Raw genomic sequence first — 21,588 nt, 5'->3', positions numbered from 1 at the left:
GGGTTTCAGATTTTTGAATCTCGGAAACTTCCAACTGCCCAAGAAAAACTCTGTTGCTTCTTCTCAGTCTGTCCAGAAGAATATCTACGAATCTCAACATCCAAGCAGTAACGCGTATCAACCGAGTCCATTTTGAAAATAGGTTGATGTCAGGAAGATATGATGCTTCTTCTGTAGTAAATGCTGTTATTTCAATTTCTTCATATGGAATATCTTCCAAACTCACGATATTCTTCTTGGGCCATAAGGTTTTGTCCAATTCATACAAGAAATCAGGACCTTTAAACCAACTTGTGTAGGTCGTCTTATTGCCGTCGTCTTTGTTGTAGGTTCTGGTGGCAATATCGGCCGAATTCAACTTTGAGGGAATCCAATTCCAGTTGTTGATGTTTGTTAATTCTTGGATCTCTCCGATGCGGTGACTTTCGAACTGTCCCAATTTGCTTCCATCACCTTTGATCCAACAAAGTACCGTAGTAAAGTCTGACCATAAAAATACTTCGTCAATTTTTATCTCCAAAGGGTCCTTGATTGTTTTTGCGAGCCTGCTTCCCATCACCGCAGCCTGCAACTCCAAACGTGGAATAGAAATGGGTTTTGTTGGAGCTACTCTCGCTCGGGCCATAACAAGAGTTACATCTATACTATCGTCCCATCCAATCCCAGATCGCCATATGTCTTGTATGAGAATACGTCCTTTTATTGTGAAATTCACAATGAGTCCTAAAGGGTCGAATATTGACATTACCGTCTTCAAAATTTGTCGTTTGGTTGGTCTACTATCTCTAAATTTATCTTCGAATTTTGAAATTCTGAAACAAAATAGATCCAATTTTGAATCCCAAGAAAGGCCAAGTACTCTTTGCATTGTCGAATTTGAATCCACACAGAAGTACTTGAATACTGAATCGTCTGATGACAGTTTTTCTATGACTTCTCTCGAATTGCATATCCAGTTGACAAGCTCAAATCCTCCTGATTTTTGAACCCGTGACACTTCGGAGATTGTTTCCAAGGCTTCTTCTACAGAATCGGTACAGTCAAGATAGTCGTCTACATAGTGTTTTTTTGTTATAGCATCGATAACATTTTTCTGGCTGGATAACTCCTCAGCATTCACATTTTTGACGAACTGGGCACAGGTTGGGGAGCAAGTGGCACCAAAGGTCATAACTTGCATTTCATAAACGTCCCATTGTCGATTCGTATCCCCATCTCGCCATAAAAACCTCTGGGAGCTTTGGTCTTCCTTTCTTACCATAACTTGATGGAACATTTCTCTGACATCACTGCAGAATCCAATTCTCCTTTGTCGAAATTTAATCAATACCTCCACCAATGATTGTAGCAAGTCTGGGCCAGATAGTAAATTATCATTCAGACTGGTTCCGTTCGATTTTGAGGCGGCATCAAAGACTAAACGAAGTTTCTTTGGCTTATTGGGGTTAATTACTCCTAAATGCGGCAAATACCAGCATCGAGGACCTTCTTCATTGGATTCTGCAGGAGTCAACTTCCTTGCATATCCTTTCTCGACGTAGCTTGTTATTTTCTCAGAGTATCGCTTCCCAAATTCCCTATCCTTCTGTATTTGTTTCTCCACGCATCTCAGTCGCTGAATGGCAATTGTTTTGCTCTCTGGGATAGCCCTCTTTTCTGCTTTATTCACGTTCGTTTTCATTGGAACTACTCCAAAGGCATCTGTGGTAAAAGATTGTTTCACCATTTCATGGAGTGAATCGTCGGACATTCCAGAACTGCAGATGTGGAAGGAATATGCCTGTTTTTCTGGTCTGATACAATTTCCTCCGTGAAGTATCCAACCCAGATTGGTTTTTGTCGCAATGGGAAGATTTTCGGTGCTTTGAATGACTTTTCTGGCTACAGTGAGGCGTACATTGTCTTGACCCAATAAAATCATAGGGCGTTCTCCTATTTCGTGGAAGGGAATTCCTGACAAATAAGAATACCTTTCCCAATCGGATTTTCGAATCTCTTGAATGGGGAGAGCTAAATTTTGTACTGTTCGGACATTTTTCATACTGAAAATCTTAGCTCCGTCGAATACTCCCGATATCTCAATATTTAAACAACTTGAATCTTCATGGCGAGAGGCTAAATTGTTAGTCCATTGGATGCAAAGCGGTTGAGGTGTGCCATTCAGTCCCAATCTGTTAGCTATTGACTTGTCTACGAGAGTCACAGAAGAAGCTTCGTCACATAAAGCTACGGTCTCCAAAACAGTGTTGTTTCCATACAACTTCACTTTCACCATTCTCAACAAAACATTGCCTTCTCCATGTCCAACTGCAAGCACGTTCTCATTGTTTTTGAATTCTGTCTGGGTTGAATGGGTATCAGTATCTTCGATTGATCTTCGGGTATCTTTATGAAGCAGCTGATGATGGGAACGCTTACAACCATTGATGTTACACTGTCGTCTTTCTCTGCATTTCATGGTCTGGTGATTACGTCGGAGACATGAAAAACAAAGTTTCTGTTTTGTAATAACCGCCCATCTTGTTTCAACGTCGTCAGAGGACATTTTCGAACAATTCTCTATTTTGTGTCCTTTTACTGCACAATATTTACATTTCTCGTCATGATTTTTTATATCTGTCGAAATCAAAGTAGTTTCTTGTCGTCTTGAAGAGAACTGAAGTTTTGGTTTTGTTTCTATCTTGAAACTATTGGAACTATTGACAAAACACGCTGCAGTTGCCTTTTCATTAATCCAGATAGAAAAGTCGTTCAGATTTGTCGTTTCCTTTTTTCGCATAATTTCTTCTCCCCATTGGAGTTTCAATGAATAAGGTAGTTTCTGAACCAATTCTCGTTGTATTTGCGGATTTTGGAGGTGTTCAAAATGGTCCAATGATTTGATCGTAGCCACGAGACAGCAAACATGATTGGAGAGGTGAATCAAAGTGTCCATGTTGTTTTCTCTAATTGGTGGAAGATTCCTCACCTTCGTGATGAGCCCCTCGATGATTTGGTCAGGTCTACCAAATCTCATTTCGAGTGTCCTCAAAACTAAATCAATGTTATCTGGGGACGTCATCATTCCTGATACTGCAAGCTTGGCTTCACCTCTTAAACATTTCTGCAGTTTTATCATCATTTCCTCTGAAGAATATTCGCATAATTTGGAAATACGCATGAAGTGTGAAATGAATGTTGGCCATTCTTCGGAATTGCCGTCAAAAATACAGAAATCTTTGTCCACAACTTGCCTTGCTGCAAATCTATTTTGCTTTGGAGCACTAGCAACAGACTTTATGGCTTCACTGATGGTATTGCATAATTGTTTGATTTCAGATATTTCTTCATTTCCTTGTTTTGGCTGGATTTCATCTTTGGAGGGCGAATGCAAATCATTTATCCATTTTCTTGTCTTCTCTAAAGAATGGTTTTCATCCTCTGGCATCTGGCATTCAATATTCGGTACTGATAACTGAGATCGGTCTCCTTGAAGTTCTTCAATTTCAGTCTCTCGAACTTCATTTTCCAGTTCTAAGATTTTTAGCTGATTTTCTAGCTTCTTCATTTCGATTGCTTGTCTGATTTTCTCGACTTCAACGGCATGTCTTTTTTTACGAAGAGAAACACTATCGACGTCTTTGGGTTCTAAGCATCGACTCTGCTTGTCTTTCTGGCTTGAGTTCACCTTGTTCACTTCCTCTCGTTGGTCCATTATATTATTTGTCTGAATTTCATCTATTCTTTGGCTCTGAACAATTTCTGATTTGTTCGACATGACACTGACTGAATGTCGTCTTAACAATCCAAAAGCAGGTGGCCACTCATAACTGGGGTTTAGTCTACTATGGGTACCTGCAGTCTTTCTTGTATTTGGCATGTCTCAAAACTCCTCTGGAACTGTTTCTTCACCAAAGGACTTGTTATCCGCTCGAAGGACCAATGTTACGTCGTCTTTTTATCAAATAATGTCTGTAGTTGTGTTCAATTTTAACTTTAATTCGACAAATATTCTTCACAATTGAATTGACAAACTACTTCCAAAAAACTTATGTCAAAAACTAACATTAGGATCATAAAGTTGATCTGTTGTGTGGAAGCGCAAATTCAGTATTCAGTTCTAACAGGCCAATTGAAAAGTCCCAGGTCCATAGTAAAACACATTTTTTTCAGTTAAATTCGATTTAATTATTCAACATAGTTGCCTTAGAGGGTAATACAGCGATTATAGCGATCTTCCAACTTTTCGATACCATTTTTGTAGTACGTGTTGTCTTTCGTTTCAAAATAGGCCTCAGTTTCGGCGATTACTTCTTCATTGGCGCTAAATTTCCTTCCAGTGAGCTTTCTTTTGAGGTCCGAGAACAGGAAAAAGTCGCTGGGGGCTAGATCTGGCGAATACGGTGGATGCAGAAGCAATTCGAAGTCCAATTCATGTAACTTTGCCATTGTTTTCATTGATTTGTGACACGGCCGTTTTTTAACGATTTCATCCTTTAAACGATCCAATAACGCTATATAATAATCGCTGTTGATGGTCTGGCCCTTTTGGAAGTAATCAATGAATATTATACTTTGCGCATCCCAGAATACTGATGCGATAACCTTGACAGCTGACTGTTGTGTTTTTCCTCGCTTTGGATTCGGTTCATCGTGTGCAGTCCACTCAGCTGACTGTCGATTGGAGTCCGAAGTGCAATGATGGAGCAATGTTTCATCCATTGTCATCTATCCACGCAAAAATTCAGGTTTATTGCACTCAAACAGCTTCAAACACTGCTCAGAATCATTAACACGTGCTTTTGATCGTTTGTGAGCTCGCGAAGCACCCATTTTGCACCCAGCTTTCTTATGTACAAATATTCGTTTATGATATGATGTACACGTTCAGATGATATCCTCACAATGTCTGCTATCTCAATCAACTTCACTTTACGGTCATTCAAAATTATTTTGTGAACTTTTTTTTATTTTTTCGTCGGTGACAGCCTCTTTTGGGCGTCCACTGCGTTCGCCGTCTTCGGTGCTGATTTCACCACGTTTAAACTTAGCATACCAATCAACGATGGTTGATTTTCCTGGTGCAGATCCCGGAAACTCTTCATCAACCCAAGATTTTCTTTCAACTGTAGTTTTTCCTTCGAAAAGCAACATTTTATTAGTACACGAAATTCTTTTTTTTTTCATCTTTTGTCAAATAACAAAAGAAGCTACACTCACAACGCAATATCTCACAAACTAATGGTCGGACTGCTGTCAAATTTTGACAAGTATCGTTTGAAAGTTGGTACTAACTACGAATCATATGGATTTAATACTAGCACCGCCAACTGTGCATCAGACCGGGGACTTTTCAATTGGCCTAATATACCATCATAATGAATCATATCTTCTGACACCTAAAGTCAGAGCTATTCCTACTTTTTTTTGTAAATTATAAGGATAATGAATCACCCTGTATAGATAAGTACAATTGATACGGAATCTCGTACGTCGCTTTCGGCGAAAAAAGTTGAAGCCTCATTGCGATATTAATGGCTCATTGCCTCAAATCGAAGAATTCAAGCAAAAACATCCTCTCCACCAAAATAAATACTTCAAAGGAACCCTGTCATTAATCGAGCTCATACAAAGCCGCTATTTGTTTTCGACTAGTCAATCCCGAACGTACACAAACAAAAGCTCCGCATGCAGTGTTTTGTTTTCGACTACTTTGATCTCGATCACTCCGTGCCGTTATTGTCGACACTCCAAACTGTTTCAAAATGTATTGTGGGTTTTATTTACTGGACTATATCTTTCCACAGTTGACTCGAGACTTACTCGAGCCAGTTTATAACTTTATACCTATAAACAAAGCAATACGTAATGGCTCTTTTTCCCACGTTGGTGTTAGACACTCGATCGGCCGGCTTCTCTTATTTTTAATCGTATTAAACCAAGTGTTCTATCGGTAATGAGGCTGTTACTAGATGAAAAGACCTAACAAAATAAATCGGCTGTATCAGAGAGGAAGTTGGTGTTGATCTGGTGATCTTTGTGTGGAAATAGATTAAAGAGATCGATATTATACACGAAAAAATAATTGAACGAATTCTTCAAACGGTTCGGTTGAACTGTTAGTATTTTCTCTTTGGAGAATTTCTTTGAACCACTTGGTTCCTGGATTATAATCGTTAAATCTAGTTGATGTCGATATATCCTCTTCGGAATTTCCATCCTGTTTTGAGAACAGATGCATAATAAAATTACCGAAACTTAGTCAATTTTTATCTATAACGCAATTTGGGTTCAACTTTAACACCACGAAAAAACTAGCTTGCTAGTACATCATTTCCAAAATTAAATCTTCAGAATCATTCATTGAATAGTTATTTATCATGCAAGTGCAGATGGCATTGATATTCTTCCTCGCATTCAAAATTCCAAAACTAGCCACAAAGTGGAAAAAAAAGGTTCTGTTTTGCATTAATCTCTTACTTATCAGTCTTGTGTCAACACACATAAATCAATTAACTTGTACAGTGCAAAATGACAGAATGATATAACACTCAGAGTAATAAATATAGATAGAGGGAGCATATGTCATTTTCAGTAAGCAAATTTTGTACCCAACATGAACTATAAAATTTGACATGAAGCGCGCGGAAATGAAAACATATCAGTGATACCATATTTCACAATTCGCGAGTTTCTCCACAAAGAACGCACTTCTTATGTGTCATAGTGAATCAAGGTTACGTATTAACTCAAAATATGTTGAAATAAATACCTAAATATATCAGAAATTCAGGAATCAAACTTCAATCGCGCCGAACGACGTGAAACAACCGATGACACTAGGAGAGCAAAAGTTGCCGAACCTTGGATTTCGGCATGTAGATACAGAAAATAATAAATATTCTGCTTATTATGAATTCAACAATTAGGAAGAATATCGGATTCCAAATATTCAAATTTGCATATTTAATCGGGAATCACTCAAATAAAGATATTTAATTCAAAATAATATACATTCATAACGATATAGTAAAATTGGGGATTTGAAAATATTGAAATATCACAATCCGATAACGTGATCTAACCATGTTGGAGACATGTAGAAATGGTGTATACTCCCTTTCCCTATATCTATGTTTATTACTCTATGATTCAACACAATGTCGGTTATGTTTTTTTTTTCAGAACAATTTTTTTAGGAAACGAGAATAGAGAAGAATAATAATTTTATACATGACAGGCCCGATTTTTCCTTATTGTAACTCAGTAAAAAGATTAAGTTAAATTTTCCTCTCTAACGAGTTTTCTCGGAAATAATATACCAAAAACAGTGATCTAGAACTAGAAGGAACCTCAGCAAGTCTTCTCACAGTCCGCCTTAGGTTCGAATCTAGATGCAAATTCCGCCAATTAAATCCAATAGTTTATTAAGTTACTTCCATCCTTTATATCTTCCAGCATGCATTACACTTCAAAGCGAAAAAGATTCACTTCTACAGCAATAAACTCCGGTATTGACAATATCATCGTGAATCCACAAGCTGCCATGTCTAAAATCCGCAGGAATACACAAGTCTCATTTCTTCAATTACCTTAGCAATAAATTCATCCCGTTATGATACCTTCATATAAAACTTACGATACTTGCCTTCCGATCATATTTCTGTCGATGGATTTTACTGACATCCTGATCTTTTTTCAGAATACCCCGCAACAGTACAGCAATGAGACTCAGAAGCAGCTGGAGCTCCAACGCAGGCAGCAGGAAACGATGCTGCAGCAACAGCAGAAGTTGCAAGAGCTGCACGGCCAGATACAGGCGCAGTATGCAGCCAGTGCCGGTGCGGTGGGTGGGCCGCAGGGTCTGATGTTCCTACCGTTCTTGGAACACCTGCGTGCCCTTCCTGCTGCTTTACCACCCGGTGTATCCAAGAATGCTTTGACAAATCAGGTGGGTAAAGTGGGTCGTAATGTTGGTTGGTCTCGGCAGACACCCAGACAATTTATTTGAATATCTTGTTCATTTTTCTGTCTCTAAGTTCAATATTGTTTAGAATCCACGTTACTCTGAATTTATTTTGTAGAGGTTCTTGTTTAAGGATAGTTTTTTTCATCCAGTACGTTGAGTTGTAACTTTCTGCATTCCACTGTTTTTTCCAACTGTTACCTACCTATGTTGAATAGCTCCTCCAGTGATTGTCTCTTGTTAAATTCTTGTACATTTGAAAGTAAAATAACTAGAATAAATTATTCGAAATAATTATTACAATTTGTGTAATTTTGTAGCCCATATCTTTGATAGAGATTCTCTCGAATTTTTTTCTTTTTTAACCTGAATGTACTACATTTAATACTAAAATTCAAATGAGCCTCTAATTGTAGTGAAGTAGGTATATTTTTACTGAAACTGGAAAAACGTCTGAGTTATTTTTGTAGTTGAACGGTCTCATCATGTTTTACTGAATATCAGATTCTTGCAGTAGTGACAAATATTTCATGATAAATCTAATGCTTCTTGGTCGGTTTCCATAAATGAATTATTTTTCCAGATGCTTCCCCCTCAACAAATACCAAACTGGACCGCCCACCTTCAGCACATGCAACAGACACCAAACAATTTGGAGAAGAAGACGCCACCCCTACAACGTACCCCCTCCCCTCAAGTAGCTCCTTCAGACCCAGATGCTCCACTCAACCTAACCAAACCAAAATCCTCCGGTTCAGAATCCGCAGGTTCCAGTCCCCATTCCAGTTCCACGCCAATGGGTTACTCGCACCACAACGAGCAGCCTGTGGCTGCCACAGCTCCAAAGTTACTACCTCCAGGATTGGTTATGCCAAGGCCTTTCTTGCCATACGCTGGTCTTCCACCTCAGTTCAGTCCTTTGCCTCCAAACAACGAGAGGAAGATGAACAATGAAGCCAGGCAGAATGAGAAGCAGCAGCAGCAGCAACACCACTTCCCCTTGCACATGTACGGTCTACCAACACCTCCAAATTTAGGGGGTAGGCCCATGAAGGATGATGGTGGATTCAAGGAGGAATCAGATTTTATGGCAGCTTGTCATAGTAAGTGAAATTTCCTTCAGATGCTCTTTATTCAGCCAATCAACAGTTTTGGATCGACTGCTATGGTCATTAGCCGGTTTGGATGTTATCAAATTTAATTTTTTTTGCAGTGTGGGGTCCTGATCAGAACTTCAAAATGGAAGACAACTCAGAAAAGGCCAAAATTATAAGGCAACAAGCGAAACGAGACTCAGAAAACAAACCCCACATAAAACGTCCAATGAATGCTTTTATGGTGTGGGCTAAAGACGAACGACGAAAAATCCTGAAGGCCTGTCCGGACATGCACAACTCCAACATATCCAAGATCCTTGGAGCCCGTTGGAAAGGCATGTCGAACTCAGAGAAACAACCCTATTACGAAGAACAAAGCAGGTTATCCAAGCTTCACATGGAGAAACATCCCGACTATAGATACAGACCAAGGCCTAAACGGACTTGTATAGTAGATGGTAAGAAGATGCGGATATCTGAGTACAAAATGCTGATGAGGCAGAGGAGGCAAGAAATGAGACAGCTTTGGTGTAGGGATGGTGAGTACACTTGATGTTACTGTTGAATTCCATATTGAGATGCTTTTATTAGATAGAATTGTGTATAAGGTGACATACTCATTATTTAGAGGCGAATATTACAAAATTCAATGATATGACATATATGAAGAGAAGGATATGAACCTTTATCAAGATGAAACTCTCTTAAAACATCAAACTAATCTTCAACTTTGGAGTTTTTTTGTAGTAATAACTGCAATTTGAATTAAAGGAGTCAAGCATCTCGAAAACATTAGTATGTCGTCTAAATCACAATTCGGTCATAAGTAATTAAGATCTTAATGTTATTGTTCTTGCAGGTAGTGAAATGAGCTTTCCAATGGGTAGTAATGACCTAGGGGCTGCTACAAGCGCATCTGGCAGACCATCAGTTTCACCACCAATGAATTTCTTGAATGGGGGAGCTGGCCCAAGCTCTGAGAATTATTATTACCCAAAAGAGAGTCATTCACCCGATGTTATGAACTTCTCCAAGGATCATTCTAGCATGATGAGCTATGAAACGTCTAGTCCAAGGCGGGAGGAAGACTGAGGGTTGGAGAATAGGGAAAAACTTTTCCCTTGGTACTGATTCCACATCTCTAAGCCTCAAAAAGGCAGGAGAAGCTCGATGAGAAATAAATCTAGTGAATTTCGACAAATGAAATCTTAGGCTACTTGTAGCATATTGTAAAAAAAAATATAGAAGACAGGACACGAAGGTTTTCTACGGATAAACTGCTGTAATTTCTTCGAGAACGTAAAAAATTGTGCATCTCATAGTAAGGTAGATGAAGTTGAATGGATGGTTAGTTCATTTGTTATGTTGATGAGACTGTACATGTGGAAATAGTCGAATTAATTCAAATAAACCCAAAAATAATCGAGGAACTGCGCACTTTGGATGAATTTTTTTTATAAATTGTACTCGAATATTCCTGTTGCGAATTCGACATTTACTGATTGTCCTAAATACTTTCCAAAATATAATATATTACTGGCAATTAGTTTATACTCTGTGTGCCATTTCTAAATGTGTATATGAAATATAATCCATGGATTGACATTCAAGAAACAATTTTACCCATTATTATTCGGTGTTGTAGATGTATTGTTATTGTAGATATATTTCTGAGATCTTCAAGTTATTTATTACAAGCTACCCAGTAAGAAATCGTTTTCAATCTCTTTTGTATATTCTTGTAAATTTTGTATGATGCCAAGTCGCATTGCATCACTCATCAAAAACAGTGTCAAACTTTTTTCTTCCTTATTAGTTTTCTTATTTCGTGTCATTGTGGAAATACAATATTTGTCTTTGTTATATCACAATTTACCACTTTCCTTTGTTATTTATTGATATTCTCTTTGTAATTTCAATGTATGAAACTGACTTGTTTTTGACAACAATTTCGTTTAAATGAGGTTTTTATCCTTTTCTTTGGATGGAACCATCAAGGTTTTGAAGTTTTTTTTAATTCAAGTGCAATGTACCTATTATTATAGAGATGGTTTTTCTGTTCTGAACCTGTTGAATGTTTATATTATATATTTTAGAGCCAGTACGTTAAGTATACTTATTTATTTCATGTTTCTTCTTTTGTACAGTAATTCGAATAATAATTTAGAAATGTACAAAATTGTGTAATATCTCCATAAGCATTAAAAGAATGTAATGGAAGTTGAATAGTTATTTCAAGTAGAAAGTATTGAACAAGATTCTCATGGAAAATGGCGAATATGTTCGAATCCACTTTCGATAATATTTTATCTTATCATGTTTTTTCATTTAGTTCCATCATATCATTATTTATGTCGATAGAAGAACAATAGATTATTTTTGTTTAGAAATTTACTTTTTTTAATTTCACCTGTCCTGAACCCTGCTTTCTGTACAGTTTCTTGATAAAAAGCAAGTCCATGTACTATCTAAAAACCTTGCGACCAAATGGAGAAACAACATTAGAGGTTAGAGGACTACATTAGGTGACATATATGACAGTTATTAAAAATGAAGGATAAACCAACAATATCAATTGAATTCTCAAACCCCTCCCCACAAATAAAAAACTATCTCTCAAAATCAATACGAATATTTGACTACTCTACCTCTAGATGTTGAAAGTCCCCCCGGAGAAAATTGTTTGGATTCAACAGTGATGTGAAATTTTCTATTTTTAATTCAATTAAATGATAATATGAAGGCGACATTCCACAGCAGTCGTAAAAAATGATTTTCAGTGTTGAGATGCTTTTTCACCTGGAAGGTATTTAGTTGCCGCATTTGATACTAGAATAGTAATGGTCTGTTTTCCTGGCACTGCTGGGATGCTCAAGACACTCCAGCATCGGAGAATGGCCTCCGTTATCCTACTATAATAAAATTAATTTTTTGTTCCTCAGTTTAAAAAAATTGTTCTCAACGACATATGGTTAAGGAGTATGGTCCGCATTAGCCACACTGCCTATAAAGATTTATAACACGGAGAAAAAACACCAAGGAGGCAAGGGTTGACTAGTACTATACTGTTCTCTTAGTCTTCAATACGTTTTGAATTTCACAGTTCATTTCTGCAACTACTGCTATCGTTTTGAAATTCCAATTTGGTATTATTTTCAATTGTTAGGAATTAATACTAGATTCACCTAACGAATTGAAGAAATTGAAACTACACTTTACTGTTGACTCCACATAATGTACTGAAAACTGATTGGAAGCAGTATCAATTTATCTTTAAGTAATGCTTTTTCCGAGGCTTTTACTCAAAGATTTTCAGTATTCCGGCACTTATGAAAATTGATTTTATATTGATATGGTGGATGCGCTTCAAATTCGTTTGGAAAGTAATATCATAGTATAAAGAAATCCATTCTATGGCAATGTTTTCTTAGTACTATCAATGAATAATCGCTTCAACTCTAACAGAACTCGGTGCGTTATTGTAGAAGCTTAAACCTTAAACCACCTAATCTCCACAAGAACTGACTATGTTTTGTCTTGTAATTTATCAAATAAAACTCAAACACTCAAATATAGGTCATTTCCAAGTTCTGATGGAATGATAAAATTCTGAATATTACTTCACAATATAACGAAATGATAGACAAGCAAATAATCGCTTCATTTCTAGTATCTAGAGATAAAAAATTAAGACGAATCATCTATATTCAATTTTGCAGTATGTTCCAGCACTATGGTGGGCCATCATTTTGCTCAAATGTATGAAGTTTGGAATTTTGAGCAGGGAGTGGTCTAAAATGATTGGGTTCGGATCAGTGATGAAAAATTCAAAGTCAAAATCATCCCATCTAACACTTAGTACACAATAACTCTCGAACGGAATGTGCTAGGACTTAAATTTTTCGATATTCTTCTCGAATTTTATCTAGTTGTGGTAACGTGATCAATATATTAATTTGCACGAAGCTTGAAATTGTTAATTTTCATCTGATTGCAAAATTTCATCTAAATTGAATTTTTCGAACTGCCATATTTACGGAACTCCTAGTCAGATTTCATCCATTAACGAACTCAACCGCGGCATTCGAGATCCCCGAATCTATCCTACAAATTGCAAGATTTTAGGTCTTTCTGTTCGTGAGTTATCGTGTTTAAGGCCGGATGAACGGACTGAATTGAATTTTAGGACACATTCGTCATCACTCATCAGTGAGTCGAACATTATTGTTTGAGATCATTTCCGGCCAAGTATTCTATAGATTAGAGTAATAGTTTTGTAGTGACTATACTAGCACGATAGAGGGCGTCATGGGCTGCGCCTCTTTCAGAAGTACGAAACATTTTGGGACATAAAGCCAACCGTTTTACAGGAAAAGTCCCCATGCTCCGCTATGGAGATAGAAAGTGTATATGGCAGGGAACACTTAGTGTCATCCTGAAGATTCCATCAGGGTTCTCGGGAAGAAACTCCGGGAGAGAGAGAGCACACCTTCCTAATTGACTGAAAACGCCTCGCCAAAGATTAACAATTAAATAAGCATAGTTTGTTCATGCTAATTTTCAATCTTTTTGATTTTATCCTAGATTCCCAGTTTATGTAAGAACTAAAACGTGCTTTTCGATCAAATAGGATTCGTTTCCATCGATCTATTCGTTTGAAACTTGTATTGCTTTCGAGTCGAGTTGAGGTAGAGGATGCTTTGAGATGCTCTTGAGATGAAAAAACGTTTCCTCTTGTAAAATGCATTTCAAGCCATTATGAACAACTTTGGTTTCGTCTCTGTCTGTTTATGCTTGACCGCAAATCCTAGTAACATACTTAAATCTCACAGTTCCTATGCCATTTTGATGAAATTTAGTATGGCTGCGACGTTTGCGTTGTAATTAGTCGAATTTTGGCTTTTTGAGATATCCCACTTATAGGGCGCACGTAGGGCAGACAAAAACGTGATTTTTATATTTCGCGTTCGATACTGATATCATCTTGTATAGATATGTAACGGGTGTTTTTTTTCGAGGTATATAACTTTAAGTTGGCATAACTGTTCAAGATGGCGACCGATTTAACAGTTGTCAAGTGATTTATTCTCAGTTTGGTTTGGCAATTCATCATGAATAGACTCACGCCTGAACAATGCTTGGAAATAGTGCAATTTCATTTCGAAAATAATGGCTCTGTGCGGAATACGTATCGCGCCCTACGTCCATTTTATTTTGTTTATTTATTTATTTATTTATTTATTAATTTATACACCAATATATTAATATATAAATTATTGACCCATCAAATTTTACATGGGGAGTCAACAAAATATAACATCTAAGTAAAATACAGAGTTCACATTATTTTCACAAACAAAGATTGAGAATAAAAACGGATATACTTTTTGGATGGTTCTTTTATTCCAGGTTATCATTGAAAAATTCTTGGGTATTATAGTAGGCCCTCTCCACCAACATCCTCTTGAGCTCCACTTCCAACTTCTCTCTTTTGGCTTCTTTAAGTTTGGAAGGTATCTTATTGAACAATTTGATAGCCAAGTGGTTTATACTCATGTTGTATCTACACTTATTCCTTGAAAAACTTCGTTTAAAAATACTTCGTGACAGCTTTCCAAGAATTATTTTATTTTCAATATCGTTATAACATAACATCTCTATAGTAACAAAAACATATCATATTTTTTAAAGGTAATAATCGAAACAATAAAATCAATCCATTTCCAACATTCTCCCCCCGCAAAATTATTGATAACCATAACGATCAGGTGGTTTCACCAGGTTTGAGCTTCCTTGGATCATCATTGGCATATTCACCTTCTTCTTTTCTTTGAGCTTGCTCCAAAAGATATTCATATCTCTCAAGACATTGTGCTGCAGTTCGTCCAATAATTGGTGCAATGGTTCTCCACTGAGTAGGCATCAATTTTGCTAAATGTAGTAGCTTTTCATCTTCTACTCTTGACCATTCCGTTTTTTTTATACTAGGATCCAACCATTCAAACCAACGAGCCTTGCACTGTTTTGCTGACTTCCTATGAAGCAATGATGCAATACGAGACCATTGGTTTTTTCCATATTTCATCACTGCCGCTTTGAGGATTTCATCCTCAGTATTTCTCCAAACACCCCCTTTTATCATAACCCTTGCGTTTTCTAGGTCTTCTTCCTTGAAATGTTCGTACTGATGTGAATCTAAGAACAAAAGATGATCTTTTTGTGGAATTTTCTTTTTACCATTTGCTAATAGGGGATTATGCAAATTATCATATATCATCATGGTAGTCATCTCCACTTTTATTAATTCTTCTGCTTTCTGCATCTCAGTTAAACCATACATTTCTTGGGGGGGTCTTAACACTGACAAATTGACATCATAGGGTCGAGGAAAATTTCTTTGGATCACTTGTGATCTCATCTTCAGTTCCTTTGCCGCTTTAGCTTTCAACTCAGCTTGCATCTTCTCATCCACATCTGCTTGATCTTCAATCATATTTACTTCTATTTCTTCATTCTGATTAGATTCTTCAAGTTGTGGCACAACAATTTCATAGTCATTTTTTGGTTGAGGTAAACTGCTCAAACTGGCCCTCAATTGTTCTTTTGCACCTGAATCTACTTCTGTTGCCTGCAGTAGGTATTGGAATTTGTCTTCGAGATCGATTTCTTTGTCTTCATGGATTTTTCGGAACTGTCCCCCGAATCCTATCCAATTTTTGACATTTCCGTCAAATTTTTTTAGTTCGATTTTTGGAAGACGAAATTTCCTCTTGGGTTTCTCACTCCCCCATTCCTGGGATGCTGCTCGGTCTTCAGGTATCTTCTTTAACATAACTTCATATTTGGATCTTTGTCTTATGAGCTCTTCTCGGTAGAATTCTACCTTGTCAAACTCCTCTTCTAAATCTTCATCTTTTGCTCCATCAGTAAGTATAATACCTCTGATGTTTTCATCTGCGGCGAATAATCTGTCACCCTTGTCTTCTAATTGTCTTAAAAGGGATAACACGTTGTCTTTGTTCCGTTCTTTGTCGTTTATTTTTAGGTCAATCTCTGCACACGTTTTCTAATTATTTCCCGTTCTTTCTTAAAACTCTCCATTTTCACGGTCGCCAAATGTTGTATCTACACTTATTCCTTGAAAAACTTCGTTTAAAAATACTTCGTGACAGCTTTCCAAGAATTATTTTATTTTCAATATCGTTATAACATAACATCTCTATAGTAACAAAAACATATCATATTTTTTAAAGGTAATAATCGAAACAAAAAAATCAATCCATTTCCAACAATCTGAGCTGCATTTACTCTGTGATATGGAATTGTGAAATAATTCCTAGTACGGGTTTCATATTCGTGGTGACAGCTGTTCTTCCGAAGGATCTCCTTATGGTCATACACATAAATGACGCAGGCCATTATGAAAATACCTGTCAAGGTAAGTATACCTTCCTTAGGAAACAGTTCCCTACAGCTTTGTCGTCCATTTGCCCCACACAGCACTCTTATAGCGTTTTTTTGCTTTCTGAATATTCTTATACATTCAGGAGAGTCCCCCCAAAAAAGAATGCCAAAGTTAAGAGCACTGTGGAAGTGTCCAAAATAAGCTATTTTCGCAGCTTCGTGTCCTGCTAGCTGCATTATTCTTCTCACAGTATATGTTGCCCTAGAGAGTCTCGGAACTAGCATGTCGATATGTTGTGAGAAGCTCAGATTAGCGATGAAGCGCACTTCTAGTTGAATGGCTACATCATAATGCCGCAAGTTAATCTTGTGGCATTACATTTTAACTATGATTTCTGGCAAATGTCCGCCACGGCTGGCTCGGATGTAGTCCAATCTGGACGTCCAATTTTCAATGACTTTTTCCAACATTTATGGCCGTATATCGGCAATAACACGGCGAATATTGTCTTCCAAATGGTCAAGGCTTTGTGGCTTATCCGCATAGACCGATGACTCTACATAGCCCCACAGAAAGTAGTCTAGCGGTGTTAAATCACAAGATCTTGAATGCCAATTCACAGGACCAAAACGTGAAATTAGGCGGTCACCAAACGTGTCTCTCAATAAATCGATTGTGGCACGAGCTGTGTGACATGTTGCGCCGTCTTGTTGGAACCACAGCTCCTGGTCATCATGGTTGTTCAATTCAGGAATGAAAAAGTTAGTAATCATGGCTCTATACCGATCACCATTGACTGTAACGTTCTGGCCATCATCGTTTTTGAAGAAGTACGGACCAATGATTCCACCAGCCCATAAAGCGCACCAAACAGTCAGTTTTTCTGGATGTAACGGTGTTTCGACATACACTTGAGGATTAGCTTCACTCCAAATGCGGCAGTTTTGTTTGTTGACGTAGCCATTCAACCAGAAGTGCGCTTCATCGCTAAACAAAATAAAATGGAAGTAGTGCGCGATACGTATTCCGCACAGAACCATTATTTTCGAAATAAAATTGCACTATTTGCAAGCGTTGTTCAGGCGTGAGTCTATTCACGATGAATTGCCAAACCAAACTGAGAATAAATCACTTGAGAGCTGTTAAATCGGTCGCCATCTTGAACAGAAATGCCAACTTAAAGGTATATACCTCGAAAAAAAACACCCGTTATAAGAACATTATGTGAGTAAGACTTTGAAAGAAAGAGAAATATCAGTGATTTCAAATCTTCTTTTTCATCTCACATTAGGGCTTCGTCCTATTTTTACATCAATGGTTTCCAGCTGCAACTAGGATGATGGAAATGAAAACATAAAATGCAACAATAATATTGAATGTCTCACTACAAAGTCATAGCCCTTAAATTCTGAAAAAGGATGATTTTCAAAGAATTCAATACGGATTCCGGGTCAAATAACCCTGGGCTAAAAATATCAATTTGCTGTGTGTTTTGTCTATTAGAGCTTCGAGGAATCTAAGGTTTTAAAAAATCTCAATTCCATTAATCTCCAAATATAGTAATGATGACCATTGTTTACTACTATAGGTATCATAACAACCGCCTCCACTATTTTTGGTACATCTACTATCTACACTTCTACAAAAAACTGGATGTTCGATAGAACTGGTCCGAATGACCCATGATTGAAAAAATAGGGCAATGGGTGAAAGTAAAACGAGGCAGGCTGCCAAAGGAAGTGGCAAAACTCAACGAAGCGGGAGTAAATTATTGTATCACAAATTCAAAGATTGTGGTTCAGTGCTGAATTGCCTTCTGGAGGCACAGTTACTCAACGAATACTACAAGCAAAGTCACTCGTTACTCAATCCTTGCACAAGGCAATCGACCACGGACCGTTCAGTTTTCAGTTTCGCGCCAAGCCTTCCGCGGAACGCATCGCAGTGCACAGGACCACAGACCAGACAGATCGATGCGGCAGATAACCTTTATGTTTTTGTTTACATCAGTCTGACAGCTTCAAAATTCCGGTATCGGATTTATCTGTAAGTTTGAATGTATATATTGTGACATTGATTCCATTCAACGCATCCACGATGGTTTGATGAAGTGAATTTCAAGCAACAATTTTCTTCCCATAGGATCCCATCGAAATTCTAGGTATTTATGTGTCGGACAGTCATTATAGGTTATATCAACGGAAGTGCAATGTTGTCTCACATAATTTTTACGATTTTTATCGCTTTGTTTTCTTCGAATTGTGTTGAAAGTTTGGAGAATGGTTTGGCGAGAACACCGCCGATGGGCTGGCTGGCTTGGGAAAGGTTCAGATGTAATACTGATTGCAAAAATGACCCTGACAACTGCATAAGGTAGGTGGTGTTGTTATTGCATACATTGATATTTTGCCTTAATTGGGAAAGTTATTTGGATAATGATGATTTGTCAGAACAATGCTATGTTAATGAGAAAATATATCCCTTCCACATAACTGTAGAACTTATTTCTTTATTACTCAGAGCAAAATGCAAAATAATGATACACTAAGTAATTTGAACTAAATGTATCGAGGAAATAGAAAATATCTGACTCTATTGGATCTTTCTATTCAAGCAAACGAATTTCATTAAGAGCTCCACTTATTCATTCACAAAATGAAAATTTAATCCTTCAAAAATATATAGGTATCCTTCAAAAACTATCATGTTACAAGTAAATATAGATTTGTTTGACTAGAAACATTCTTAAAAAAATAATAATCACCATTTCCATCTATATGAGAAAAAACTTAAATATACATTGCTAAGGAAAAAGGTGTAACTTAAATTAAAAAAAACAGTGCAAATTTTATACAATAATTGATTATTTCCTTCTATCTGGAATAATATTCCGAATCCGACAATTTTTCAAAAAAGAGCGACTTATGAAATAAGAAAATGTTTTCTACCTCTTCCTCTTCGGAATCGAACTTATGGCAGCAAGATTTTTGGAACGACACTTTTTTATAACTAACTGAGCTAGAGCTTTGGGTTGAGAAATATTTATACAGTACTATCATAGCAATACACGTTCGAAGTTTCATGTTTCTATGTACCCAGTCTATTTCTGTGAATTATATGGATTTTTCAAAATTTGGTTCCTTTATTTTATTTATTTTTTGCCTCAAAAAAATCATGGATCATAATATTGAGCTATGAAGATCGATGCGGTATAACAAAGGATTTTTGTAACAAATTTCAAGCGAATAACTTCCATAGTTTTCGAGAAAACCTTTGGACGGCAGACGCACATGTTATTTTATTCGAAATTTTGATTCTATACATTCCAATACGTAATCTGAAAATTTCAGATTTAATTTCTTTTTCCTTCAACGATTCCAAAGGGTTTTCATTTAAAACAACAAACCAAAACTAGTTGGTGTAGTTTCAATTGGTTTTTCAAAACTTATATTAAAATTTTTCTCTCTGTATAACCAAAGTGCAAAAATTCAATTGATTTTCCCAAATATTTATGGTATACCCATTTTTCCTTAATAATGTATATACCTACCTTTCATTTGTTCCTTATATCTATTTAAAATCTGTAATTTTTTTCTTCAATTATACTTGCTGGTTTAACGAAAAATGTTTATTAATTTGCTAATGAGCTAAAAACCTAACATACGATACAAATTTTTGTGCACTGAAATTTTCGCAAAATCTGACATGGTTCTAATTTTTCCAGTGAAAATTTGTTTCGAACAATGGCAGACATTCTAGTCAACGAAGGCTATGCCGCAGTCGGTTACAATTACATAAATGTCGACGACTGTTGGCTTGAAAAAGAAAGAAACCGATATGGTCAACTTGTTCCCGACAAACAGAGATTTCCCAGAGGCATGAAATCTTTAGCAGACTACGTAAGTTACCAAATTCTATAGTTTCGTTCGGCGTGGATGAAAGTCAAGTTTTGAAAATAAAAACAATTTTGATAAAACAATTTAATAATTTCTAAACCTTGTTGAAACTTGTATCTTTCCATTATTAAAAATCATAATCTTCACAAATGTCAATAAAATTAGTGTTGCAAGAATAACCATTTCAACTTGTATAATTCCATTTGGTAAACACTTATGAACAGTTATGCGTGTCTAAGAGCGCAATAGGAGCATGAATGAACGAACGATCTGAAGCTCCTGACACCAAGTCACTATTTTCTAGAATTTTCATTTCATTTCAGGTCCATAATTTTCATTTCATTTCAGGTCCATTCGAAAGGTTTAAAATTTGGCATATACGAGGATTTTGGTAACTACACTTGTGCTGGATATCCTGGTGTTTTGGGCTACCTTCAGAACGACGCTGAACTTTTTGCTTCTTGGGACGTGGACTATGTCAAACTGGATGGATGTTACGCCCATCCATCCGAAATGGACCACGGTTACCCAGAATTCGGTTTTCACCTCAACAGAACCGGCAGACCCATGATCTACTCCTGCAGTTGGCCTGTATATCAAATTTATGCAGGTAAATAACAATTTTAATTTGGTAGAAATAGAGTAATCAACATAGATAGCAAGAGCATATTTTGTCCCCAACATGAACTATCAAATTTGACATGAAGCGCGCGGAAATGAAAACATCAGTGATACGATATTTCACTCAATTCGCGAGTTTCTCCACAAAGAACGCACTTCTTATGTCCCATAGTGAATCAACGTTTCGTATTAACTCGAAATATATCGAAATAAATACCAAAATATATCAGAAATTCAGAAAACAAACTTCAAGAGCGCCAAATGACGTGAAACAACCGATGACACTAGGAGAGCAATAGTTGCCAAACTTGGATTTCAGCTGGTAGATACAGAAAATAATAAATATTCTGCGTACTATAAATTCGACAATTAGGAAAAATATCGGATTCCAAATATTCAAATTGGAATATTTAATTGAGAATCACTCAAATAAATATATTTCATTCAATATAATATATATTCATAACGATATAGTAAAATTGTGGATTTGAAAATTGTATATCACAATCCGACAACGTAATCTGACCATGTTGGGGACATGTTAAATTTGTGTATACTTCCTCTATCTAAGTTTATTTTTCCCTTATATTTTTCTTATTGAGTCGACTTGAATTCAAGAATATT

The 21,588-nt window shown here is 36.7% G+C and overlaps 3 protein-coding genes across 5 annotated transcripts in view; 2 read left to right on the top strand and 1 right to left on the bottom strand.

The window, feature by feature from the left end:
• The window catches only part of LOC123684156 (transcription factor SOX-13), a 295,003-nt gene extending 283,567 nt beyond the window's left edge, over nt 1–11,436 (top strand). For all 3 annotated transcript variants that reach the window (XM_045623310.1, XM_045623309.1, XM_045623311.1), the window contains 4 exons: nt 7,682–7,930; nt 8,529–9,048; nt 9,159–9,581; nt 9,902–11,436. In XM_045623310.1, the coding sequence (XP_045479266.1) occupies nt 7,682–7,930; nt 8,529–9,048; nt 9,159–9,581; nt 9,902–10,134 (1,425 nt within the window). In that variant the 3' untranslated portion in view covers nt 10,135–11,436. The remainder of the gene's footprint in view (nt 1–7,681; nt 7,931–8,528; nt 9,049–9,158; nt 9,582–9,901) is intronic.
• Nucleotides 11,437–14,657: 3,221 nt separating this feature from the next.
• On the bottom strand, nt 14,658–16,731 carry LOC123684557 (cell division cycle 5-like protein). Its single transcript, XM_045623851.1, has 2 exons — nt 16,351–16,731; nt 14,658–16,108 (listed from the first exon to the last, which is right to left on the bottom strand). Exons 1-2 carry the CDS (start codon nt 16,729–16,731, stop codon nt 14,807–14,809), a joined length of 1,683 nt encoding a protein of 560 aa, XP_045479807.1. The 3' UTR covers nt 14,658–14,806.
• A 1,505-nt stretch (nt 16,732–18,236) lies between these two features.
• Nucleotides 18,237–21,588, top strand: part of LOC123683960 (alpha-N-acetylgalactosaminidase) — a 41,015-nt gene continuing 37,663 nt past the window's right edge. The window contains exons 1-4 of the mRNA XM_045622975.1: nt 18,237–18,493; nt 18,590–18,820; nt 20,172–20,346; nt 20,692–20,953. Of these exons, the coding sequence (XP_045478931.1) occupies nt 18,615–18,820; nt 20,172–20,346; nt 20,692–20,953 (643 nt within the window). The 5' untranslated portion in view covers nt 18,237–18,493; nt 18,590–18,614. The remainder of the gene's footprint in view (nt 18,494–18,589; nt 18,821–20,171; nt 20,347–20,691; nt 20,954–21,588) is intronic.

The sequence above is a fragment of the Harmonia axyridis genome, chromosome 7, assembly GCF_914767665.1.
Source record: "Harmonia axyridis chromosome 7, icHarAxyr1.1, whole genome shotgun sequence".
Lineage (NCBI taxonomy): Eukaryota > Metazoa > Arthropoda > Insecta > Coleoptera > Coccinellidae > Harmonia > Harmonia axyridis.
This window is presented reverse-complemented; position numbering and strand designations above follow the sequence as displayed.

Excerpts from the sequence above, each read along its gene's own strand:
- LOC123684557 (XM_045623851.1), bottom strand. The coding sequence starts at position 16,731 with ATGCTAGTTCCGAGACTCTCTAGGGCAACATATACTGTGAGAAGAATA. Across the intron at positions 16,109-16,350 it reads TCACAATTCCATATCACAGA|AAAACGTGTGCAGAGATTGA; the intron begins GTAAATGCAGCT and ends GGAAATAATTAG.